This window comes from Cricetulus griseus, chromosome 3 (genome assembly GCF_003668045.3).
Source record: "Cricetulus griseus strain 17A/GY chromosome 3, alternate assembly CriGri-PICRH-1.0, whole genome shotgun sequence".
Classification (NCBI taxonomy): domain Eukaryota; kingdom Metazoa; phylum Chordata; class Mammalia; order Rodentia; family Cricetidae; genus Cricetulus; species Cricetulus griseus.
In genome coordinates, this window is record NC_048596.1 from 19,898,128 (window position 1) to 19,922,815 (window position 24,688).

The window sequence follows — 24,688 nt, forward strand, 5'->3', positions numbered from 1 at the left end:
CTCTGGCATGTTGCTGGCCAAATGAAACCTCAGTTCTCAGAGGAAGGAAAAAGAAGAGGATGGACTTTGGTGGAGACAACTAATGTCCTCTGCCACATACAGCCTCTCTCTTCCTCTCCTCCTTGCCTTCCTGGGTCCCCTGACCACGGGCCCAGCTCAGTGTGTGCCACACGACTTGCTCAGCCATTCCCAAGGTTCTTCTCTTTGTTTTAGCTCCTCCCTCTGGCACCCCTCTCAGAAATCCCAGGAGGGCAGGATTAGGTATGCTGGTTAAGATGGGAATAGAACAGACCTGGTTCATGTGGCAAACTGGACTCTTTATCTGTGTGGTAATAAGCCAGCCACTCAACCTCTTTGAGACCTGATTACTTCATGTGTGAGATGGAGCTAACAGTGGGGCAGTTGTGGTGAGTGGAGGGGTGGAGGCATGGAGCGCGCTCAGCACAGAACCAGGCACACAGAGAAGGCATTATTGTTTTGGAAGGGGTCTTGTAGGCATGGTTTTTACAGGGATCATCAGCCAGTGACCTGTTTCTTTCTAAACAACTCTTATTCAGTCAATAAATATTTATTCAGCATCTACTATCTACCAGGCTGTCCCCAGTCTTCTAATGTTCTACTCTGGGAGTGCCCTTCTACGGGGAAAGTATCCTTGTCTGAGTGAGACTCTTGGATTTTGCTGTAGAAATGCACCCATATAGTGAACAGTTCGTTGCCCAAGCCCCTCACACACTCTCGGGGTACCTGAGCCTTCGGGTGCTTGGTATCGTGTCCTAGAGATGGACTTATAAGCTGCTACTCTCCCATATCCAGTCCTTGGGCCTGAGCTGTATCCACTGCTCCTCTGTTGAAGGCTTGGAGAGAGGTGTGTCCACCCAAGTAGGGCATTTCTTTCACAGGATGTGTAGAGATGAGAACTCAAAGCGGGGTGTATCTGCTTTGTGAAACCACAGGTTCTTTCAAGAGTCAAGGGTTCCATGCACATGAGGTCTGTGCACACAGCTTTAGGGGTGCACGGACCTCAGTAACCAGACCTTGGGCCTCTAAGAGCTGTTGGACATTGTCAGGAGTGACCCACGCAGAGATGCCTATGTTCTCCAACAAGCAGGGAAGAAAACCTTGCATCACAGGGACTATTGTGTGGTTGTTGGGCTTTCTTGTTCCTTCTGGGTGGCCTGGGTGATGCACAGACCTGAAGTGAATGTCAGAAGCCAGAGCAATAGTTCCCAGTGTCCTTCAGGACAGGAGCTTGCTCTGCCCTGGTCTGCTCTCCTGCAGCATGTGATGGCTTGCAGCCTGGAGAATTCAAGGAGTGTCCGGCTGTGGGCCTTGGCCTGAGTGCTGGACCTGAGTGCTGGGGTGCAGTTGGCTCTGTGCCTAGGCTCTCCTGTGAGTCCTTCTGCCCTGCATTCTCCCACCTGTTAAGAGAGGGGAAGGCACAGGTTCTGAAGGAGCCAGGGGAGAGGCACCGGTTCCAGCAGAATGTGGGGAGCTGAGAGCTCTCACCAGGAGCAGTCAAGAGCCCCCCCAAAATGTCACAAAGGTGAACATGAGGCTGGTTCAACAGAGAAAAACTCACCGGGAAGTTATTTCACACCAGACCCTGCCTGCATGTAGTTCTTTCTGCTATACCCTGTGAAGTTTCCACGGAGCTCTGGCCCTGTTGGCAATAGAGAAAGGGGTACCATGAGAGTTACTGGCTTTGTGGAGGGACATCTCTTCTATCCAGAGGGGGAGGTAGCAGGAAGGACACATAGGGCATGTCTCAACAGGCCCTCACAGGGTGGCTTCTGAGGCAAATTCAAGGTCACAAGAAGTAGGAAAGCAACAATAAATCCAGGATCTCTCTGCAAGGGATCTGTGTGAATTACAAGGGGGAGGTGATGGTACATCAAGCTGCAGTCAGCTTTGGTGAGAAATACCGGTGTCCTCGGGATATGTGGAAATGATCCTGAAGGCCAGCAGATTGTTTTCCCTGGTACATCTTTGGGCTTGAGAGGATCCCTCTTTTCCATTGGGGTTGGGCCTGGAGCAGAACAGCTCTACAGTCACGGCTGATGCCAGGGGTGCCCCAGATACCTGCTGGTGGCCTGGTGGATAGGGAGTGGGGTTGGGGCATGGCTTCATCCCAACACCCCCTAGATGGCCTGGGTTTTCCATTTAGCCTCTGTAGAAAGACGACTCAGAGAGCACAGGGGCTGGGCATGGGGTGTTAGCCTCCACAGGGGCTGCTGGCATGGCTCCCCTCTGCAGTTAGCCACCCTGCAACAGCTCTGTACCTTCGTCTACCCACATTAAACACATACTTCCTGGTTAAGAGGGTGTGATTCACCGTGCCACAGGGCAGCCACCTTCCAGAAGCTAGTTCTGAGTCAGATAGTTCCTGCTGCTTGGATGCTGGGCACTCCAGCTCACCCAGTACTGACCCTGGGCTCTGAGACTCAGCCCCCACCAGGTTCTGACTCTCTCTTCTTTTGCTTAGTCTTCCCCCCACCCCACTCCTCGAGCAGTTTCCTCTCCTGGGACTCTGTGAGGCTCTTCTCCCCAATGTTTAGTCTCTCCTCACACAGGACTGGAACCCTCTCTCAAGTCACCCTAGTGACAGTAGCCTGTCCCCCCCCACCCCACCCCCACCTCTGGCTATACCTTGCTCAGTTTCCTGATTGACTTACATTCATTTCTGACATCTTGATGGTTTTTGGTTTCCCGTGGTCTGTAGACTGAATCATTGCCCCTTGCCTTGGTTACCACCTGCCCTGGCCTGGCCATGCCCAGTATTTGGGTTAGATCAGTAACAATGACAAGGACAGCATGGGTGAGCTGGCAGGATGTGTGAAGACACCTCCAACACTCGGTCACCACATCTGCTTGGTGGTCCTGGGTTACTTGTTACTCCCATTTTACAGAAGAAAGGGGGGCACAGACAGCTTAGGTAACAAAGGCAGAGTCAGGATTCAACCCAAGACCTGGCTGTTACTTGTAAACTTGTGCTTGTGGTATGTCAGGAGAACAGGACACTGGTTCCCCACAGCCTCCTTTTTGCTGTGAGAATGGACTGTCACTACTGGCCTCATTCCCCCTCACTGCATGCAGCCCCTAGGGACACCACTCCTCATTCTACAGGTGTCCCTTACCAGTGAGTGAGGACAAGATGACCCTACCCAGGTAGATAGTTGGTTCTGAGAGCAGTGTGCTTGCACAGCCAACACTCATTCCCACCTCTGCCTGGAATTTGTCAAGCAAGAAGCAGATCACCCACAGGCTTCACACTCTGACACCTCTGGCCCTGTGCAAATCATCCCCTCCTGCCCGGCAGGCCCAGGAGAGCCTGGGACACAGCCCTCTGCCTGCTGGGAGAGCGCTGAGGGCTCAGCAGACACCCGCTGTGTTTTTCATTTGCACATCTGTGGCTCCTCGTCTCCAACTCCAGGGGTGGGGCAGGGAGGCTTTGGGGGCTCTCTGTGAGAACTCTCATCTAGCTATCTCTCCCAGTCAGTTTCTAGTTCTTCTTCACTCCTTTTGTCCAATTTTCTGTGTCAGTCCGCTTTCCATCACTGTGACAAAATAGCTTATGAAATTAAAAAGGATTTGTTTGAGGTCTTGGGTTTAGTAGATAGTCATGTGATCCAATGGCTCTGGGCCTGTGGCAGGCATGGCATGGCAGGGCAGAGCTGCCCGTCTCATGGAGGTTGGGAAACAGTGAGAGGAAGAGGCAGGATCCCAGTGTGCCTTTCAAGGACACCCCTGGAGACCCCGTGTCTCAGTGACACACAGCTAGGTCAGCTCTTGCACACAGTCCTAAGGGGAATTCTCCCCAGCTCTGTCCCTGTCTCATTTTCTTCGGCCTCTAGCATAGGGCAGTATCTGGACTTGCTGTGCACGGATGCTGCTCCCCTTGGCCACAACCATTACTCCCTGCTGTTCCAGCTGGTAACTTGGGGTTCTGGTATGGGACTCTGGGTTCTCTTTGGGGTTTACTTACTGGTCATGTGACAAACTTTTCTTTGGCCTCTGGCTACTCCCAGGGGTTAGCCATGAGGCTAAGTGAATATATCTCACCTGGCCTTGGCTGCTTCTTAATCTAATTGAACTGTCAATCAAAACTAGCCACTCCAGAAGGTCAGGTTCCTCTGTGTTTAGCTTTCCCAAAGGTAACCATCATTTGCAGGTCTCACGGGACTGGACACAAGAGCCCTGGTGTCATTTTCGCTGGGCCTCTGAGGTAGTGGCCTGGGGGTGAGGTAGGGGCTCAGAGACTCTGAGAAGCTAGTGGCTAATAGGCATGCATCATTCTGACACTTTCCCCATCACAACTCGGAGTCTGCATGAAGCAGGCTTAAGTGTGGTTATGTGTCTGAAATCGGCTTTCAGCCGGAGCCTTTTACCACAGGAGCCCACAGCTTACCTCTTTGTCTTTGAAACCTACAGGGGTTTAGGAGTGACAGATCCAGGGCTGCAAGAAGTCCTCAGGCAATGCTCATTCCAGATAGTGACTAACATTCTGTTCTTCCTTGGCAGAGATGCTCAGTGATTCTCATGCCATTTTTTATAAAAAATATGTCTAAAGTGTACTATATAATTACCCGGGTTATGAAACAGAGGGTCTTGAGCACAATGTGACCTTGTGCTGATGGCTCAGTGTCAACGTTATGACGGCTTATCAACACAGTGCTCCTTGGGTTTTCACCTCCTGCCTCCAAGTTCATCTGTCACCACTGACGTGTGTGCTTCTGGGGGCTTCCTCACCCACCTGTCCATCACTTTGATGGTTCTGGTGTGCTGAGCCAGTGTAGCAGGATGGGTTAGCTTGTGGACTCTGCAGCCAGACAGCCTGAGGTTACCATGCCTCTACCACAGTACCTGGAAAACAGACATGATGCCAACACCCTTTAAAAAATAAACTTTAAAGCCTGGAGTGCTGGTGCATGTCTTTAATCTCAGCACTTGGGAGGCAGAGGCAGGAGGATCTCTGTGAGTTTGAGGTCATCCTGATCTACAGAGTGATCTTCAGTACAGCCACAACTACATAGAAAGACCCCGTCTCAACAAACAAACAAAACCCCCACAAAATAAAATAACTAAACTTTAAGTTTCTGGGAGTGGAAGCCAGTTGTAAATTGCTCACCTAGCATTCACAATGCCCTGGGTTGATCCACAGCACTGTATAAACCAGGCTGGTAGTACAAGCCCATGATCTTGGCACTCAGGAGGATCAGAAGTTCAAGACCTACCTGAACTACATGGGACTATGCCTTAAAAAAATACCTCCACTGTAACACGTCTGTATTTCTAGCACTCAGGAAGTCCAAGCTGAGGGTCATTCAGGGGCAGCTTAAGACACTCGTGGAGATAGACTCCGTCCTAGAACACAAATGAACCAAACAAAAAAACCAAAATAAACAAATTTTTAAAAACCATCACTGTGTGTTTATCTCAATATCAAAATACTTGCTTTTTATGCTTAAGGATTTGATTTCTAAAGCATGAAAGAAAAGTAAAATACAGCATTCATGAGGTCCTAGGTCCAATCCCCAGTGGGAGGGAATAAAACAAGTCTTTAGTTTTTTTAAGTTTCAGGTTCCCAGCAAAACTGGGAGGGAAGGAGAGGCTTCCCGAAGCGTGTCTCCCTACTCACTCTCACTGTCGAATCCTACAGAGCCATGAGAGGGATGATTTTGTAAGATGTTTGTAAGGATTAAAGAGGATGTGCCTATAAAACATAAGAAACACTCTGCACAGTTGCAGACATGTAATAGATGCCACAGGTAACAAACTTGTCACCAGCCACACTGACAACAGTAATGATAACTATGACCATGATCGAGGTCCTCCGTGTTTGGGATGTGCCAGGCACCATCTCAAGCATCTTATTGCACTGGCTGCATCTGGACAGGAAGGAAGGAGGCCTGGGTCCTAGCTGCACCCCAGTTAGAAGTGTTCAGCACATGCCTGTCCTGAGACTCAGGACGCAGTGTGCTCCCTGGACCTCTTGTGTGTGTTATGAGCTGGAATCTCTGTGGGTTTAGGAAAGGAGAAGGAGTTGATTTTGCTGGGTCTGGACTAGATGAAGAAGGTTGTGGTGGCTGAAATCCAAGGTGTGTCTTTTTTTTTTTTTTTTTTTTTTTTTTTTTTCGAGACAGGGTTTCTCTGTGTAGCTTTGGAGGCTATCCTGGATCTCGCTCTGGAGACCAGGCTGGCCTCGAACTCACAGAGATCTGCCTGCCTCTGCCTCCCGAGTGCTGGGATTAAAGGCGTGCAACACCAACGCCCCGCCCAAAGTGTGTCTTTAATCCTGAGCAGAGAGAGGCAGCGTGGCCCGGGGAGGTTCAGGACTAGGGACAGCTCCCAGCCCAGTAGATTCCTGCTGCTCCTCCTGATTCCTCTGGGCTTTGGAGGGTCTCCACAGACATTTGCCCCTGTGGCAAGATGGTTGTGTGCTATCTGCAGATGGCTAGGTGTCTTCTTTTTCCAAGGGTCCCATTGGTGTTGTGTTGAGGGGACCCCACTTGTTTCCCAAGATGCTTCTGGCCTCTGCAGGAAGACATGGCTTTTGGCAATAACAATAATAGTAATAATACCTAAGGTATGCGGGATGAGAGGAACATGAACACTGCAGAGCTCAGTGATGCTTGCTGGCCTCCCTAGTAGGCTGCTCCTTCCACGACATCTGTCCTGACATTGGCTGCCTTGCCACACTGGCCAGAGTCCCAGCTTCTTCCCGAAGAAGCCCAGACTGGCAGCTGCTGCGGCTTGGCCACTTGCCTTGTGCAGAGAGAGATTCCTCCCTTAGCACAGCGTAGGTTCTGCTTGCCGAGCCCTGTTGCTCCTTCCCTTGGCTTCCTTTCTTCTCAAAGTGCATTAACCCTTGCTTCTCCACCCTGGTGCCACCCAAAGATTGTTCCCTCCATATCCAGATGTGCTGGGTGGAGGAAGAGGCGACAGGAAGGGGTCTGCATGCTGGGCAGTGAGCACATTCGTCAGTTCTCTGACCCCACATCCAAGCACTGAGCAGTGTGTGAGGTGGGTGGCTGGGTCGGCCATCTGCAGAATGGTTTCTGTGCCCTGGTGCCAGGCTGGGAGTGTGTGCATAATTGCCCCGTAAAAGCATCGCTGTGTCAGAAGCAGAACAATCTACCAAACGTCATTTTGCTAAAAGCCAATTTGCTGAAGGCAATTCGTGGAATGGCCGATTTGTCCAAAGATCGATTCATCAAACTGACTGGCTGTAAGTCTCTGGTGGGATTCTCCTGGCTTTTTTTTTTTTTTCCATCACAGCATTGTCTCTGCCCTAGCTCTTGGTGTTTGGACTGAGGTGAACCTGACCCCAGCTTCCCACTGCAACTACTGGGAGCAAGGGCAGGCAACCATGAGTCCACCACATGGCAAGGGAAACAGCTCCACTGAAGCCAAAGTCTTAAATTCAACAAAGAGAAGTATTGGTCCCTTGGCTGACTGACCTGTAACTTGTCCTGTATTCTCTAGCCTCCTTTGGGGATACTGGTGAGGGTCTTGCTTAGACTATGGGGAGCTTGGGGGTGTCAAGCTCATTCTCAAAACCAGCTGATGCTTGGCCTCACTCAGGCTGTTCACTATGAGAAGCCCAAGGCCCAAGCAGAGCAGGTGGTTCTCCCCCTTTTATTGAGACAGGGTCTTACTATGTGGCCTTGGCTGTCCTGAATGTCACTATATAGAATAGGCTAGCCTCTAACTCATAGAGATCCACCTGCCTCTACCTCCCAAGTGTTAGGGTCAAAGGTATGAGCTATCATGCTTGGTCTATGCCCCCTTGTTTGATAGTTTTACCCTTTCTTCGTTTTTTAAACTTACCCTCTAATCGCTGTTATCTTACTTTATAACAGAACCCAAAAGCCACCTTCATTCCTTCCTTCATGTGGTGAGAAAGGCTCAGACTTCTGCCAGATGCTCCCATCCCCACTCCCACCCTCCTGTCCCTTGTCCTTGTTTTTTCTGAGGTCCGTGTCTTCCGGTGCCATGTTCCTGTCCTCCTGTGTGACTTAGGGGTCACATCCCTGGAGTTCAGCACAGTGCCTTTTTTTCAGGGAGCTGTGGAACCTGTCTGTGGAGTTTGATAGTTGAGACCTAGGAACTGTAGTGTGTTCACCCCCGAGTCCAGTGCTACTTCCTAATTCAGCCTTTGTCTGTGTGGACAACTGTCCAAGTCCCTTGTGACTTTCAGTCATGACTGTTCCTTCAGTGGACAGCTCTCCTCTGGCTGGAGAGCATTCCCAATCCTTAAAATTGTGAATACAGCATCTCCCAATGTATCACCTTGAGAGACTTCCTTGTTCCTGGTCTCCAGGTGATGACACTGGCTCTGTTGAAAGTCTGCAAGCAGCAGACACCAAGTCAGCATTTCCTTTGCCACTTTGAAAACTTTGTATTGAAGTGTAACTGTGTACAGAGAGAAAGTCCCAACAGTGAACATCTTGGTGAATTCCCACTAAGCAAACACTCCAGTCAGCAGACCCAGAGAGATGAGGAAAACACCAGAGTATCCAGCAGCCCCTTGTACCTCCCTCTAGTTACTCATTTACATTGTCAAAGGCTAGCCATGATCCTGGCTCCCAGCAGCAAGGACCAGATTTATCTCCTTTTGTCATTATAGAAGTAGCATGTGTGATATTCAGCGCCCCCACCCCCAACCCAGTATGAGAGACATGTGAATAACCCCGCTGTCCACAGAAGCTGTCAAACTCAGAGAGGCTGAGTAACTTACCTGCTGGCCATGGTGGAGTTGAGGCCAACGTTGTCAGGCTAAACCTTGTGCTCTTTCTCTGTGTGCTGCTCCCTTGTCATGTGTGACTCCTTTCCCCTGACCCTGTGGGTCTGGGGCAGCCTGTTGAGGTATCTGAGACAGAGTTTGCCTCCCCCGGTCACATGCTTGCCCAGAACTGAGCAGAACTGGGGACTTTCTAGGCACTCCACTATGAGGACGGCACCCCTGATAAAAAGGACAGCCTTTCCCCATCCTGGTGAACAGGTAGTCTTGCCCAGTTCCCATGGAGATGTCTTGCCTCTCCCCACCATCTCATCATCCACTCTCATCACCTGCCTCTGTATTCTCGCCATACAGTTGACGAGACCCAAGCTTGCTGCTTTTTGACAGTCAACAGAATAAAAGGACAGAACAGTTCAGTGTCCTGGGTGTCCTTCAGTTGAGTGGGACTCTAATGTCAGAGCCTCCTTGCCTTGGACATAAGTCAGCTTGTGAAAGAAGGCTGCTTTGCTGGGGAATCTCTTCCAGGATATTAGTGTTGTGGGTCAGTGTTCACAGCTGCCTCGCTAATAAGCTGGTGTCAAGCTAGCATCACAGGGTGGTTTATGGTGTAGCTAGCCAGGCCACTTAGTGTCATTGTTTTTACAGTCTTAACCATGATGGTGGTGGTGGTGGTGGTGGTGGTGGAGGTGAAGGCTGCACATAAAGCTGGTGGTTTCATGGTGAATGAGAGGGAGGCTTCTGCTGATGCCATTGCCTGTCCCACTGGGCACTCAGAAAACAGAGGAACAAGAAGAAAGACTCAACCCTGTCACTACTTGGCATCAGGAATCACCTGTGTGCAACACGCGCTGTTTTATAGGCTGGGGTTCTTTCCCACTGTGAGAACAAGACCCAGTTCCTTGGTGAGCAGTGAGGGGTCAGCCTGCCCCTCCAGACACCCTGAGGTGGGTTTTGCTAAGCAGAGGTAAACAGTGTCTCCATGCCCTCAACCCCAGCTGTGATGTGGAGAGTAACTGAAGAAGCTGGTTACCCCCACTTCCTGAATCCCCACCCTGCTTCCAGCATGCAGTCCATGCCTTGGGAGAGAGGCCCAGTAGCTGCTTTCCTTTGTCCCCAACTAAAGCGTAGGTGTCAGACCCCTGATGCTTTGAAGTAATGTCTGGGTACAGAGGCTGTCCTGAAGTTTGCTTCAGCACTGGCTGGGGACTCCAAAGTGTTTAATACTTCTCTCTGCCAGATGCAGCTCTCCAACTTGAATATGCTCTAGTTTGCTGTAGATCTTGCTAAATGCAAAAAAAAATCTTCCCATCTCTTGAAACAAAGGTGCTGGCCCAGGTACTGGGGCTGGCCTGTTGAGCACATTGCTCTGGGTTCCTGATAGTTGGTCCCTCCATCTGACAGATTGAGATAATGTATGCAGGACACTACCCACCTGTGGCGGGCTGAGTGAGTGGCACACACCCATAGACACTGGGAACTTCCTTGATTGGAGTCCCAGCCCTAGACCAGTAGGAGGCCACCTGGAGCCCCTGGTGATTGCCAAACCTCAGGCTCCATGTTACTGTCGCAGAGCCACAAAGACAATGACCTAATGGCAGCTTTGGCTGAGCTCTCCCATGCCTCTGCTCCAACCATGACAACTACTTGTGCTTTCTAAAGAGGAAGCCAAGCCACCCCAAGCCACCCCCTACACACTCTGGGAGTCAAAGACTTGTATGAGGTGCTCAGTGCACGCGTGGCTGGCTTTGCTTTGCTCCAGGCCCAGGTCGACAGCCTGGCAGTCTGCTGATAAGGAAACATATAAGGTGCCTGGGAACACTGGGTTGTGATGAACCTCCCTGTGGCTTGAAGAGCCACAAATTAATGAGCTTTGCAGTGGGGCAGAAGATCCATGTCAGAGCCCAGGGCCCAGTGTGGCCTTGGCTGGTGCCCAATGCCCTGCCCCAGCTGGGCCCCACTAATCCCCCTGAGAGGCAGTGTGCCTGCTGAGACCAGTTAGAGGTTAGAGCCTAACAGGGATTAGCAGTGAGAACATGGGGTCCTGACCTTGGCTCCCCTGCTGTCAGAGTGTGGAAGGGGGCTGGAATAGGCATTGGGGAGAATGTCAGGGAGAGGCAGGAAGTGGTTGGGTGCCCATACCCAGTGGGGGTTGACTGGGGTAAAAACTTGCCTCCAGAGCCTTGCCTTTGGGAATGGGATACAGGCTAGACTGGGGAATCTGCCTATAGGACACTTGCCACACTCTTCAGGACAGACTTCCTTCTCTGGAGGCTCCCGGATAGACCCTTGCCTTCCTCAGTGGCTGCCCAGATCCCATCTGGAAGTGTGAAGGAAAGAACAGTCAAGATGACATCATCAACAATACCAGCTCCATGTTTGGCGCTGCTCTGCCTTTTAGAGGCCATCAGTATGACAGAGAGAGGACAAGAAACTCCAGAGTACTGGGGGCCCAATAATGCAGAGACTCCTATCTGACCCCAGTCTTTGCCTCCCTGGAGCAGCACCCTTTCTCTGGCCGGAATATGGGAATGTCTGTCAGGATGGGAGAGTCATTGAGTATCTTCAGTAGTTAGTTCAGTTAAGGTTATGGTGCCTTTGCAATGCATCAGCCCCAGGATACGCTGGGAGCAAGAGAGATGTCTGCCGTTGGGAGATTATGGGGAGATGGGTGGTAATTAAACATCCATATGTCAATCCAATATGCTTGTAATTGCTGAAAAGGGAAACGTGTGTGTGTGTGTGTGTGTGTGTGTGTGTGTGTGTGTGTGTGTGTGTAGGAGAGGGAACAGTTGAGAGCAAGGGAAAGCTAAAGGGTTTTCTAGGTGTTCCTCCAGCATTTGCTGCCCCCCCCCTTGTCACTAACCTCTTCCTGACCTCCAAACCGGCTCTGCTTTCCACCTGTAGCCAGCGGTGAGGGTCCTGCCATGTGTTTATGAGTTCTCACTCTCTCTGAGCACACATGTGGTCCCTGCTGGTTGGATTTCCACATCACCAGGACCAGGCCATGCACTGCTTTCTCTTCAGGGTCCTCTTATTTCTTGGACACACGTCTGGCTATTTGCCTCATTTTGTGGGTCCTGCAACCACCATGAAGGAGGGATGGGTGACTTGAGGATGACAGGAGGCTGAGGGCTGGGGCAAAGTCCAGGCTGTTCTGTGGGGATTTCCACACAGGCCATGTGCAAGCAAAAATGAGAAGCTTTAGCTGGTGTGTGTGTGTGTGCGCGTGTGTGCGTGCGCGTGCGCGTGCGCGTGCGCGTGCGCGTGCGCGTGCGTGCGTGTGTGTGTGTGTGTGTGTGTGTGTGTGTGTGTGTGTGTGTGTAAGACAAGAAGCGTGTCCCCCAGCAAGTCAAGTGCAGCAAAAAGTGAGAACATCTTGCTTAGATGGTTGCAGCTGTGTATCACATTCAGGGAAGGCTTCTGGCACACCCTAGTGGCCATTCTGGAAACAACTGTGAAGCCTTGGGGAAAGGAGGGACAAAAGCCCCATTTTCTGAATACTGATAAATAAAAATGAGGTTTAAATGTTAAACTGTGCAGTCACAGGATCTTCACCAGGTCCTGCGTGATAGACAACATCCATTCTCCTAAGCCTTCTGGGTTCTATGGGCCCATGGCTGGTGCCGGCGGAAGCAGTTGAACCCCGGAATCTTCGCATTACTTCCTTGGCTGTCATCTCTCTTCATTTTCTTGAGATGCTGCCTCTTCCGGGTTTACAAACTGTTCCGTTGGTCATTTCAACAGGGGAGAGGCTTCCTGCTGTGCACTGACTGGCCTGTCCACCACAAAGCTCTCAGCTCTGTACTCTGGGAGCTTTAGTCCCAGGGCAATGTCCACAAAGCTTGGACCATCATCCTCTCTGGCTCATCTTAGCAGGCTTGGTTTTGACCCACTTGTTTCAGGCTGTGCCAGGCCTTCCAGCTGCCCCTTGCCCTCGCTCCTTGATTAGTTCCTGGTATGAGTGCCTGCAAAATTGATTTCCTGAGACACACCTTGACACAAGGCTGTGATAAGAAACACTCAAACCCCATCTATCAGGATCCACTGTTAGCGGGGAGGCCATGCCGCCATTTTTCATAACGACCCCTGGGAGAATTCTTGTCTCAGCTGAGTGCCCACACAGTGTACTCCTGACGCTGGGACCCATTTAGACTATACAGAGATCATGTGTACTACTGATCCCCTTCATTGGCCTCTTGACCCCTACTCTGCCCTGGCTGGTAGGCCTGTGAGTCACACTGCATATTCGGAGCACTGGCCATTGATTTTTCTTCTCTTTGCTGAATCCTCCTGCCTGCTCCCTTGCTGGTTTGTAAATCCCTGCAAGCTACTGTAAAGTCTGCATGGAACAGGCTTGGGCAATCGATCAGCTAATCAATACAGATAACAAACCCTCCTTGCAGGGCTGAGGGGAGGATTAAGTGGATAATACACAGGAGGGACAGCCCAGGATTCTGTCTCAGGCTCTGCCTGGGGGTGAGCTGCCTGCTGGGCTGGGCTGGGGCCTTCCAGGAGTCGCTTCCTCCCTGTGTACCCCCAAGTTCTCTCGGGCACCACCTCCCTTCCTTTATCTTTCCTAAACAACAGGCTTTCTTGTTTCCTTGCTTCCCGGGGGCGAAGGTAGCTAGTAGTTCTACTTTCTCTCCTCCCCACCTCCCAAATGCCTCAGTTAGCAGTGGTCCCTTCATCTCAGGGATATAAAGGGTCCCAAAGCCAAGCCCTTCACTGATCTTGTGTCTGAGTCTATTCAAGCTCCTGTAATGAAATGCCACAGGCTGAGTGGCTTATAAACAAGAGAAATTTATTTCTCATGGTTCTCGGAGGCGAGGCTCAAAATTTGATGTGTGAGGAGGGCCCACTTTCTGATTCATAGAAATCAGACACCACTGTGTCCTCTAACAGCGGTGGGGCAGACAACTGTTTAAGGCATCTTTGTTCTTACAATTTTTACATTGCATTAATTTACTTACTGTGGGGGAAGGTTGGGGAGAGGTACGTGTGCCACAGAACACAGCATGGAGGTCAGAAGACAACTTGCAGGAGTCAGTTCTCTCCATCTGCTTGAATCCCTATGATCGGGTTCCAGTGGTCATGTGCGCTTGGGTGCTTAGCCTTCACACCAGCCTTCTGAGCCTTCTATTAGGCACCAATCCTGTTCCTAAGAGCCTGACCCTGGTGTACCCCCTCCAGCAGGCTCTACCTCCTAACACCACCATTTCTGTAACTAGGCTCTAACACAGGAATGGGTGGGGGTACACTCAGGCCTCACATGTGGGGACCCCCATTGGTGGGGTGCATAGGGAGCATTTGGCCCAGCCCATGCATTTCACACACGAGGAGAAAAAGGGAAGCAGTGTAGCCGAGTATCTAACACTATGTGGTACAGGAACATCTCGTATGGGCATGCCCTGCCCTTCCTTTCCACAGGCTCTCAGGGGTCCTCACTACCTGTAGGCATTCCTCTTGAGCATCCTTCAGTGACCACTGATGGCTGTATCACCAGTTGACTCAAAAATAAGCAACAACAACAACAAAAAGACAAAAAGGGGAGCTAGAGTGATCTCGGTTCTGCAGTAGTTGGGGGTCTAGCCTGGGGTTCTCCTGCAGTTGCTGTGGTCAGGGGCAAGGGCATGGAGCCAGCAAAGGCTGCATGGTGCCCTGGGGCTGTGGCCTGGTCCCCAAGGGGTCCAGGTTCTCCTGTGCTCTGCTGTCTGCAATGTCCTAGAGTAGATGTGGGATCAGATCCAGTCTACTTCATGACTGGGGAGGGCCACTTGGGTCTGTCTCCTCCAGCAGTCACAGCCTCCTCACCAGCAAAACACAGGGGAAGCCAAGAGCAACTGAGGGCCATGGAGAGCTTCCTCCTATGCAGTTGGGGTTCAGCCAACCATGGGGGCCTGCTAGGGCTGATCACAGCTACTGGAAGCTTCTCTCTCTAAGCATCATCTTCCCAGAGGGAAGGTGACTTGGGACAGAGTGTCTGTCAGGACAGAAAGCTCCTCTCTAGCTCCACAGTTTGTTCATTCAGACACAGTTTACAGAGCTACAGGAGCCCATCCAGACGCTGGATTGTCGTCAACAGGAGGCCACTGGCCTCACTTCTCACTATGGCTCTCCTGACTGGTACCTTGTTTCTTTCCGTTTATCCCCCAGGGATCTGAGTGAGAATGCCCTCCAGGCTGTGCCCAGGAAGGCTTTCCGGGGAGCCACGGACCTCAAAAATCTGTGAGTAGAGGCCTGGGATGACCACCCTGGAGTATCCTCATCTATACCATACATTCTAAGCCACCTTGGAGGGAATTTCAGTGGCATCCTTTGCTTGCTTGTGATCCTGTGTGACAGCCAAGCAAGTGCTCTGGGGACTGAGCTGGGGAGAGCATGAACCCCAAGGTGCCAGGTCATGTTCCCGGCCTCTGGTTCTCCAGTGCCTTCTAGCTCTTTGGGTAGGAGCTGGGTTTAGTCTCCTCCAGTTATACCGCATAAGCTGCTGAAGTCAGTTTTGTTCAAGAAAACAATGTGCCCTCCACAAGCTTGTTCTGGGGTTGAAATGAGATGTGGACATGCGTACACTCCACGGAGCACTATTTAAATGCAATGGTTTATTAGTATTCAAATTTATTCTGGTCCAGGCTTACCACCTCCTGAGGTCTGGCTACAAACAGGAATGGCAAATGCCTGGCATGCTTGTCACACACACTCCTCCCATGCCTGTAGCAGACATTGGTAATCGATCACCACATTCTTTCCCACTGAACTCAGATCACAGCTTCCGTTCGCTCTGAAAGGAGCACCCCAGGTATCCAGTGCTAGCCAATCTCAATTGGCATTCAGCAGAGCTCTGGCTGCCAGCCCCTGCTGCCACTTCTCCTGGGTGACTCTCATTTGTCAGCTGCCAACACACTCTAGGTGGTCTCCAAAATGTGAGGGAAGGATGCCTGCTTCCCAAGGGGCATACAGGGCGGGGTAGAGGAATGTAATGGGACTTTTATTTCCATTTATTGTTTTAACTGAAAATAAGAAGAAATCGGCTTTTATTAATAGTTCTAATTTGACTGACACACGCAGAACAAATGATTGACACTATGAATCTTCTTTTAAAATAGAGTGCTCTGTCAAGATGCTCAGCCCCCTGTTCTGGGCAATGCTCCCCTTCTTACAGCTCTCCTCTGCTTTACAGACAGCTGGACAAGAACCAGATCAGTTGCATCGAGGAAGGGGCCTTCCGTGCCCTGCGGGGACTAGAGGTTCTGTAAGTAAAGCCCAGGGCAGGCCGTGGCTGGGGAGCTGATGCAGGAGGCCAAGTTCAGGGTCACACATTAGCCACAGTGTAGGTCTATGGCCCAGAGTCCTCCCAGACAGGGTGTTGGGTCACCATGGAGGCTGAGAAGCGTCTCTTCTCCCCTTTGTGTGTAAGCTACCCTGTCTTCCGTGGGCTTTCCAGCTCTGTCTCCCCGTCCTCCCAGACACAGGGTCTATGGAGTGACTAGAGCACCGGCACACCTGCTCTGGGCTGTGCCCTCCACCTTCACACCCAGAGCAGGGCTGGTCCCACGATAGGTAAAATGTCACGGCTGGCGTGAGAGCCTCCATATGAGCAGATGCGTCCCGTCTCCTGTAAATCCTCGCCGGGCAGGTGCTACATGCTCTGTCTGTCCCTTTCAGGACCCTGAACAATAACAACATCACCACCATCCCCGTGTCCAGTTTCAACCATATGCCCAAGCTTCGGACTTTGTGAGTCACCGGGGCAGTGGGAAGAGGGGTGTGGGCGTGGCTGCCCTCCACAGCCAGGGGCCAGCCAGGGTAGCCTGGACTCTGAAACTGAAAGGCCCCCAGTGCCTCCTATGCTTGGTTTTTCCTTAGACAACAAGGGACTTGATTTTGTCCTTGAAGTTGAGGTGGGTGATGTGGGCAAGGGACCGTGTGAACTCTGAGAGATGAAGTCAGGCCGTAGAGCAGTCTGGGAGAGAAGGGAGCCAGGAAGAGGTCTTTACAGCAGATTGCAACTGAGTGAAAGACCCCAGGCCTCCTGCCTGGGAGAGGGAGGGGCGGCCGCGGACGAATCTGGGGAGCTCTGTTGCTTGAGCTGCTGTCCTCCTGTAGCCGCCTGCACTCCAACCACCTGTTCTGTGACTGTCACCTGGCCTGGCTCTCGCAGTGGCTGAGGCAGAGGCCCACCATCGGGCTCTTCACCCAGTGCTCCGGGCCTGCCAGCCTTCGGGGCCTCAATGTGGCGGAGGTGCAAAAGAGCGAGTTCAGCTGCTCAGGTGGGTGCCACGACCTTAGCCCTCACTTGCGGCCACCACCTGTCCTGACGGTGGCTTCCTTCTGCCCCATCCCTTGTTTATAATGAGCGCCTGTAGCCACTCCACACCTCCTGCCCTCTGTCACCTCCTCTCTCTGCCTGTCACCCCTGGTTGGTGTCACCTCCCCCTCCTGCCTGCCTTTGCCCTTCTGTTACCACCCCTCTCTTTTGGTCTCTGTATTTTCGTTCTTGTCTCCTCCCGCAGCCTACCCTCTCTTGTTTCTCCCAGGCTCTCTTCTCCCTGCTTCCACTCTATGCCTTCTCCTGTTCCTTATGCCCTTCGCCCTCTTTCCTCCCCCACCTCACGTCACCCCCTCACTGGGGCTTCACCGTAATCACATTAACAGATTGTCCCCCTTGGCTTCAGTGAGGGAACACCAGAATTCTGCCCTTCCTGGGCTCTGTGCATTTGTTCCACATAAAAACATGCCCGAGGGGAGAGCTGCTGATATGACGGTTTCGTTAAAAAGTGGAATACTATTCAGCAATGAGAAAGGCTTAACAAACACTTAAGTATTCAGCAAGGTGAATCTTGGGGGTTTTACAAATGGAAGAGAACCTCCCTTGTGATGACACTTAGGTGACATTCTCAAACAAGAGCCATAGATCTTTGGTGCTGCATCTCCGAATAGCGGTTTCTTTAAGGAAGGGGCCAGAGGGACCTTCTTGAGGATAGAAATGCACCCTGTCTGGGTAGTGTTCCAATCAGCTGTGCATTTAAAATGGCGAGCTTCATGTAGGTTATACCGCAGCATTTAAAAGCTTGAACTCAGTGGGCTTGGCCCTGGCTTGGACACTTAATCATTGAGCCATGTGGATCTCTACCATGTAAGGAATGTCAAGGGCACAGGCGCGATCGGATGCTCAAGATGGTGCAGGAGGGTTCATGTGAGGCTGTGTGAACTGTGTGACATGATGTGGACACAGAGCCAGGGCTCAGCGAACCCAACACGGTGTGGACACAGAGCCGGGGCTCAGCGAACCCAACACGATGTGGACACAGAGCCCGTGCTCAGCGAACCCAGCCCCTGCGGATATGGGGGTCCTGGCTCACGAGGCTGAGTGGTTTGGAGTTTCAGAATTCTAGGGTAGAATTTGCTAGCATAGGAATTACCTTTGGGAGCATCAGCTCTGTTCAGCTTGAGTTCAGAGAGTGCCAGGTGCCCCTCTACAGACTGTGTCCCTGTCCTCCCTCAGCTGCAGACCTGGAGAGGCAGTGGCCGTGTAATATTCTCTGACGTCACACCCACTGTCTCTGCAGGCCAGGGGGAATCCACACGAGTGCCCACCTGCACCCTCTCATCCGGCTCCTGCCCAGCCATGTGCACCTGTAGCAGCGGCATCGTGGACTGCCGTGGCAAAGGCCTCACTGCCATCCCTGCTAACCTGCCTGAGACCATGACGGAGATGTGAGTGCAGGGCTGAGAGGCTCCAGGACACAGCTTTCTCTGTTCAGTCAAGTTCAGTCCACCAGTGAAGAGCCGGCACGGTGCCACCTGGGCTTCCCCACGTTTCTCAATGGCAACTGGAGAAAGTGGTGCCTTGACCCAGCTGAGCTCTCTGTACAAGGCTGGGAAGCTCCCAAACACTGGGGAGAGGGTATCCCTTTGAGGCCCACACCCAGTCCAGCCGGGTGAGGCTGCCAGCGTGAGTTTCTTAGGATAGCATCACCATCAGACCCATTCAGCCACAGAATGCCAGGATTCTGGGGCTCAAATAACAGTAGTATCCGTCTAGCTGCCAGACTTTGGCCCACAGGTGAAGGGCTGCAGGGGACACTTGTTTGTTACTAAGGGTGACTCTCAGCCTCCTCATATCTTCCTCTCCCTGCAGCCGCCTGGAACTGAATGGTATCAAATCCATCCCACCAGGAGCCTTCTCTCCCTACAGAAAACTTCGAAGGATGTGAGTGACACACACACACACACACACACACACACACACACACACCCCACACACAATCTCCAGCTGGCAGGAGGAAGAGTCTGGGCCAATCCTGTCTCACAACCCAGGGACAGAACTTGACTCAGAGCCCTGCCTGGCCTTCCAGTATCAGGGATGTTGTCTGGGATGTTTGGTGGCTGTGAAACCTGGATGGGACACCAAGTCCAAGCCTGGACCAAGCATACAGTTGCTTGTCACCTTATCATTCCGGCCAGAAAGTCATTAAGGGTAGTGAGAAGGCCATTGGGCCCAGGCAGAATGTCTTTTACTGAGCAGGGGGGGGGGACAGAAAAAGAGCCTGCGGATGTTTCCCTGGGTAGCTGACCTTTCTATTTTCAAAGAATCCCTGTGCCCTTTGTGGTTGGGAGGTAGAAGAGACCAGGCCTGCAGTCTTAGGATATAACCATCTTCTTCCTGCTCCCTTTGCAGAGACCTGAGCAACAACCAGATTGCTGAGATCGCACCCGACGCCTTCCAGGGCCTCCGCTCCTTGAATTCCCTGTGAGTAGAGCACTGAGGTCTTCTGGCCTTTGTAGCTGGCCAAGCGCCTCTTAGCTCAGAGTCCTATGGAGTTCTCATGCACAGTGCAGCACTAACACATGATTGCATGGCCTAGAGGCCTGGCCAGTGGAGTGGATGGACACCTCACTGCTAGGGAAGAAAGGAGACTGTCAGCTTGCTGCTTCTATGCATGCCTTCTTTTGGAGTATAGTCCAAGATGATAAGGCCAACTGTGAACAGTGCCCATGAAGTTGTGCAGTGCACAACCCACACAGCTGTGCAGTGCACAACCCACACAGCTGTACAGTGTACAACCCAAACAGCTGTGCAGTGCACAACCCAAACACATGTGCAGTGCACAACCCAAACAGATGTGCAGTGCACAACCCACACAAGTGTGCAGTGCACAACCCACACAGCTGTGCAGTGCACAATCCAAACAGATGTGCAGTGCACAGCCCACACATCTGTTCAGTGTATAACCCACACAGCCGTTCAGTGTACAACCCACACAGCTGTGCAGTACACAACCCACACAGCTGTGCAGTGCACAACCCAAACAGATGTGCAGTGCACAACCCAAACAGATGTACAGTGCACAACCCACACAAGTGTGCAGTGCATAACCCACACAGCTGTGCAGTGCACAATCCAAACAGATGTGCAGTGCACAGCCCACACATCTGTTCAGTGTATAACCCACACAGCCGTTCAGTGCACACCCACACAGCTGTGCAGTGCACAACCCACACAGCTGTGCATGGTGGCCTGAGCATGAATCATTGTCACTGGCTGAGATGATCAGACCTTGTGTGGCCTGGCCTACAGGACTTTTTGATTGTTTTTTTTCCTCTGAGACGTGAATATAGTTACCTTACATTGGACTAATACAGTTTAGAGGTGATAATAACCCTTTTCGATGGATTCCTGTCACTCCTGGGGTCAAGGCCACTTTCCTGCTCTCTAAGAAATTGTATGCTGGGATCAAACACATGACCCCATTGTCTATGTCTGCCCTGGCCTTGTCTTTCTGCCCAGTGTCTCCCTCTATTCCATCTTTGCCCTGCAGTTCCTGGCGAAGCTCAGACACAGACATCTGACCACACCTTGAGTCTGGGGTCGTCCTTCCCCCTTCACTTTATCTTCTCTGTGCTCTGTATGGACCCTCATGGTCCTCACCCTTGCCATGCCCTCCTCTGGGAAGGCTCTCCAAGCCATATATGAGGAGACAACATGCATGCTTTTCACTCTGACTTATTACCACACTGGGAACCACACTTAGCTCCTCCAACCCCTGCAGTGTTTCACTGTCTGTCTGAGTACATCCTGTCTGCATGGTTTTTTTATACTGTGCTCCCCCTCCATCTCATTATACATAAGATTCATTCATGCTCAGTGTGGAAAACTTTGCAAATATCAAAGTATAAAAATACACCACTTGCCATCCCTCCACCTACCTCACACGTGCTGTCTGCTGTTCTATTTTTTCCCTGTGTGTCTCTCTGAAAACGTGTTCATCCTTCCTGCTCAGAGACTGTCTCTCCTTTGGATCTGAGACTGAATGACATTTTGGTGAGGTCCCTTGGAAAGGCATACATCTGTGGACTTCACTGGGGGTGGAGGTGGGTGGGCAGAGAGAGGGGTAAGCACAGCAGCGTTGCATCCCAGCTGCCAAAATCTAGCCTTCGTGGGGAGGGTGTCTTCCTGCCTCCTGGAGACAGGCCTCTTGAAGACTCATTACTGCTACCTGCGGGCAAGCTGCTACAGTAACCATATGGGTGGAGAGGCTGCCTGAGAAAGGCCTGAGTCCTGCTGAGGCTCAGCAAAGCTGCCTCTGACCCTCCCTCTCGCTTGCCTTTTCTCCAGGGTCCTCTATGGCAACAAGATCACGGATCTGCCACGTGGTGTATTTGGAGGCCTGTACACCCTCCAGCTGCTGTAAGGAATGGCCCTGGGATGCCCTTGGGTCCACAACCCTCCGGCTTCCCGGAGACACAAACCCCAGCCCTCTGCCCTCTGTGATAGGTTGTAGATATCCTTAGCTTCTACCAAGAAGCTCTGGGTCTGCTAATACAGCCACACGTTTGGCCTGATAGCACCCAAGGGTGCCAGGTCAGGTGTAGTGGTGGAAAGTGAATGGCTCTTCAGGGAACAGTCCAGGGGAATTTGTCTCTGGATCATCACTATTCCATCTCTCCTTAGTCATCATGTTCTAGCCAGCAAACAGTCTTGTAGAATCTGTGGCTTTTCCTGGGAACTTCAGTTCATACCACTCTTGGGGTGCAAGGCTCGTCTGAGACAGGACATAAAGACACTCTGCTCCAGTAAGGTTATGAGGCCAGATGTGGAAGCAGAGGTGGGCTTAGTGCTGCTTGTTAAGTATCAGGGCCAGAGGCTCATGAGATGTGACCTGTGTTCTTGGGCCCTTGGGAACAGGGCTGTCTCTTACAGAGGTCTCCAGGTCAGCTCTGCCTCCTGGAATCAAGAGAATTCAGGCCAGGAATCCAGACCTAGCTGATACTATACCAAAACAACAACCCTGTGTATGCATGGGGACCCCACAGGATTGTGGGAAGAAGGAAGCCCTCTGCCCATGCTAACTCAGAGTTAGCATGCAGACAGAGGAGGAGAGAGCAGTGTGGAGTGGTTTGAGATCACCAGTGTCCAGGGCCAGGATTGTGCAGGACATGTGAGGGGCCAAGCCCTGCCACTCTTACCTCCCGGCCTGTCTCTGTCTGCAGGCTTCTGAATGCCAACAAGATCAATTGCATCCGTCCCGACACCTTCCAAGACCTGCAGAGCCTCTCGCTGCTCTCCCTGTATGACAACAAGATACAGAGTCTCACCAAGGGCACCTTCACCTCCCTGCGGGCCATCCAGACACTGTGAGTACCCCTCTTCCTCTTTATCACTCCCCCAGAAGCGGGGACAAGAGTAGTTACAACCTTGGAGTCCAAGTAGCTGTCTTCCCTGGGCTATTGTGCACACAGAGGGGATTTCCCACTGAGGAAAGACGCCCATAAACCCTGCATAGATAGATGACTGTGGGTCACATCTTATTGGCTGGTGACTCTGGGACTAGTTAATTAGGTTCTCTGGACCTTCCTTTCATCTATCCATAAAATGAGGGCATCTTCATACAGTTGTTAGGAGGCTAACGGATCTTTACATAATGATAAGCTCACAGAAATGCTGGCTAAATGCCAGCTGGAGTTTACTAATGTTTCCACATTGACAGCTCTGTGTTCTCAGGGATGGCATATAGTTTAATCAGCAATATGTTCTTCTTTGCTTGGTAGTTCATTAAGTAATAGTGCATCTGGAGACCAGTAATACTGAGTCAGAAGTAAAACAGAAACAGAGAGCACTGAATCTAGTCATTGGTTGTTCTCCCTCGCTGTGGAGAGCTATACTCCCTTGTGTGGAGGGCTGTGCTCTCTCACTGTGGATAGTTATGATCCCTGACTGTGCTCCCTCACTGTGGAGAGTTGTGCTCCCTCACTGTGGAGAGCTGTGCTCCCTCACTATGCTCCCTCACTGTGGAGAGTTGTACTCCCTCACTGTGGAGAGTTGTGCTCCCTCACTGTGGAGAGTTGTGCTCCCTCACTGTGAAGAGCTGTGCTCCCTCACTATGCTCCCTCACTGTGGAGAGTTGTGCTCTCTCGCTGTGGAGAGTTGTGCTCCCTCACTGTGGAGAGTTGTGCTCCCTCACTGTGAAGAGCTGTACTCCCTCGCTGTGCTCCCTCGCTGTGGAGAGTTGTGCTCCCTCACTGTAAAGAGCTGTGCTCCCTTGCTGTGCTCCCTCACTGTGGAGAGTTGTGCTCTCTCACTGTAGAGAGTTGTGCTCCCTCGCTGTGGAGAGTTGTGCTCCCTCACTGTAAAGAGCTGTGCTCCCTCGCTGTGCTCCCTCACTGTGGAGAGTTGTGCTCTCTCGCTGTGGAGAGTTGTGCTCCCTTGCTGTGGAGAGTTGTGCTCCCACGCTGTGGAGAGTTGTGCTCCCTCGCTGTGGAGAGTTGTGCTCTCTCGCTGTGGAGAGTTGTGCTCTCTCGCTGTGGAGAGTTGTGCTCTCTTGCTGTGGAGAGTTGTGCTCCCTTGCTGTGGAGAGTTGTGCTCCCTTGCTGTGGAGAGTTGTGCTCCCTCGCTGTGGAGAGTTGCCAGCATAGCAGAAGCAGTACAGCGAAGCCCCAAGTGGTTCATCACCAGCTTTAACTCCTGCCCAGTCTTGCTTGTCTCCACCTCCCCTTTTCCGTGCCACCCAAACTATTTGAAAGCAAATGGCAGCCATCATCTGTCCTCTGTTCCTGGCCCCTGAATGTCTGAAAGACAAAGATTCTTAAACAGTGTAGCTACGAGGACTGGGGGCGGGGGTATAGTTCAGGGTCAGAGTGCTTCCCTCACATGCACGGGGCCTGGGTTCTACCTTCAGCGCCACAAAATAAACAACACCTGCAAGACTGTTAATGTGTCTAAAAACTCAACAACTAATTCTTTTGTATCACCAAACATTTCAGTCAGTGTTTGAACTTGTGCCTGTCTCGTGTACGTTAGACAATTGTTCATTCTCTGTTGGATGAGGGTTTGATGTGGCCTATGCAGTAGGACTGATGTGTTCCCTGAGTCAGCCTTCGTCTCTGGATGTGCGTCAGGTCCTTTTCTCCTTGCCTCACTTAAGCAACCGTCTCTCCTCAGTGACTTCCTTCCAGCTGGCATTGCCTTCTGAAGTTTGCACCTCTCCCCCCAAAAGTGGGGGCCAATACTTCAGCACACAAGCCTGGGGACATGGAAGCATGTGTCCCATGGAAACATGGTGTCCTCCAATGCCTTTATTCCCTGTCATTCACTGGTGACACTCCAGCATTTGCTCTGTCACGATGGAAAATGGCATCTCTGTGGGACCATGCCACATATCCCCCTGACCTCGATATGTCCTTCTAGACCAGTGGTTCTCAGCCTTCCTAATGCCGCTACCCTGGAATATATGGTTCCTCATGTTGTGACCCCAACCATACATTTATTTTCATTGCTACTTCATAACTGGAATTTTACTACTGCTATGAATTCATGAATTGTAATGTATATATCTTATATGCAGGATATCTGATATGCGACCCCGTGAAAGGGTCTGTTTGACGCCCCCCCAAAGAGGTTGTGACTCATAGGTTGAGAGCAACTCAGTCTGGAGTATTGGACCTAGGAGC

The 24,688-nt window shown here is 51.6% G+C and overlaps 1 protein-coding gene across 1 annotated transcript in view; it reads left to right on the plus strand.

Moving 5' to 3' along the window:
- Window positions 1-24,688, plus strand: part of Slit1 (slit guidance ligand 1) — a 150,622-nt gene that overhangs the window by 80,519 nt on the left and 45,415 nt on the right. Inside the window, exons 5-13 of the mRNA XM_027407335.2 lie at window positions 14,894-14,965; window positions 15,918-15,989; window positions 16,403-16,474; window positions 16,844-17,007; window positions 18,307-18,454; window positions 18,879-18,950; window positions 19,419-19,490; window positions 21,357-21,428; window positions 22,232-22,375. Coding sequence (XP_027263136.1) covers window positions 14,894-14,965; window positions 15,918-15,989; window positions 16,403-16,474; window positions 16,844-17,007; window positions 18,307-18,454; window positions 18,879-18,950; window positions 19,419-19,490; window positions 21,357-21,428; window positions 22,232-22,375 — 888 coding nt within the window. The remainder of the gene's footprint in view (window positions 1-14,893; window positions 14,966-15,917; window positions 15,990-16,402; window positions 16,475-16,843; window positions 17,008-18,306; window positions 18,455-18,878; window positions 18,951-19,418; window positions 19,491-21,356; window positions 21,429-22,231; window positions 22,376-24,688) is intronic.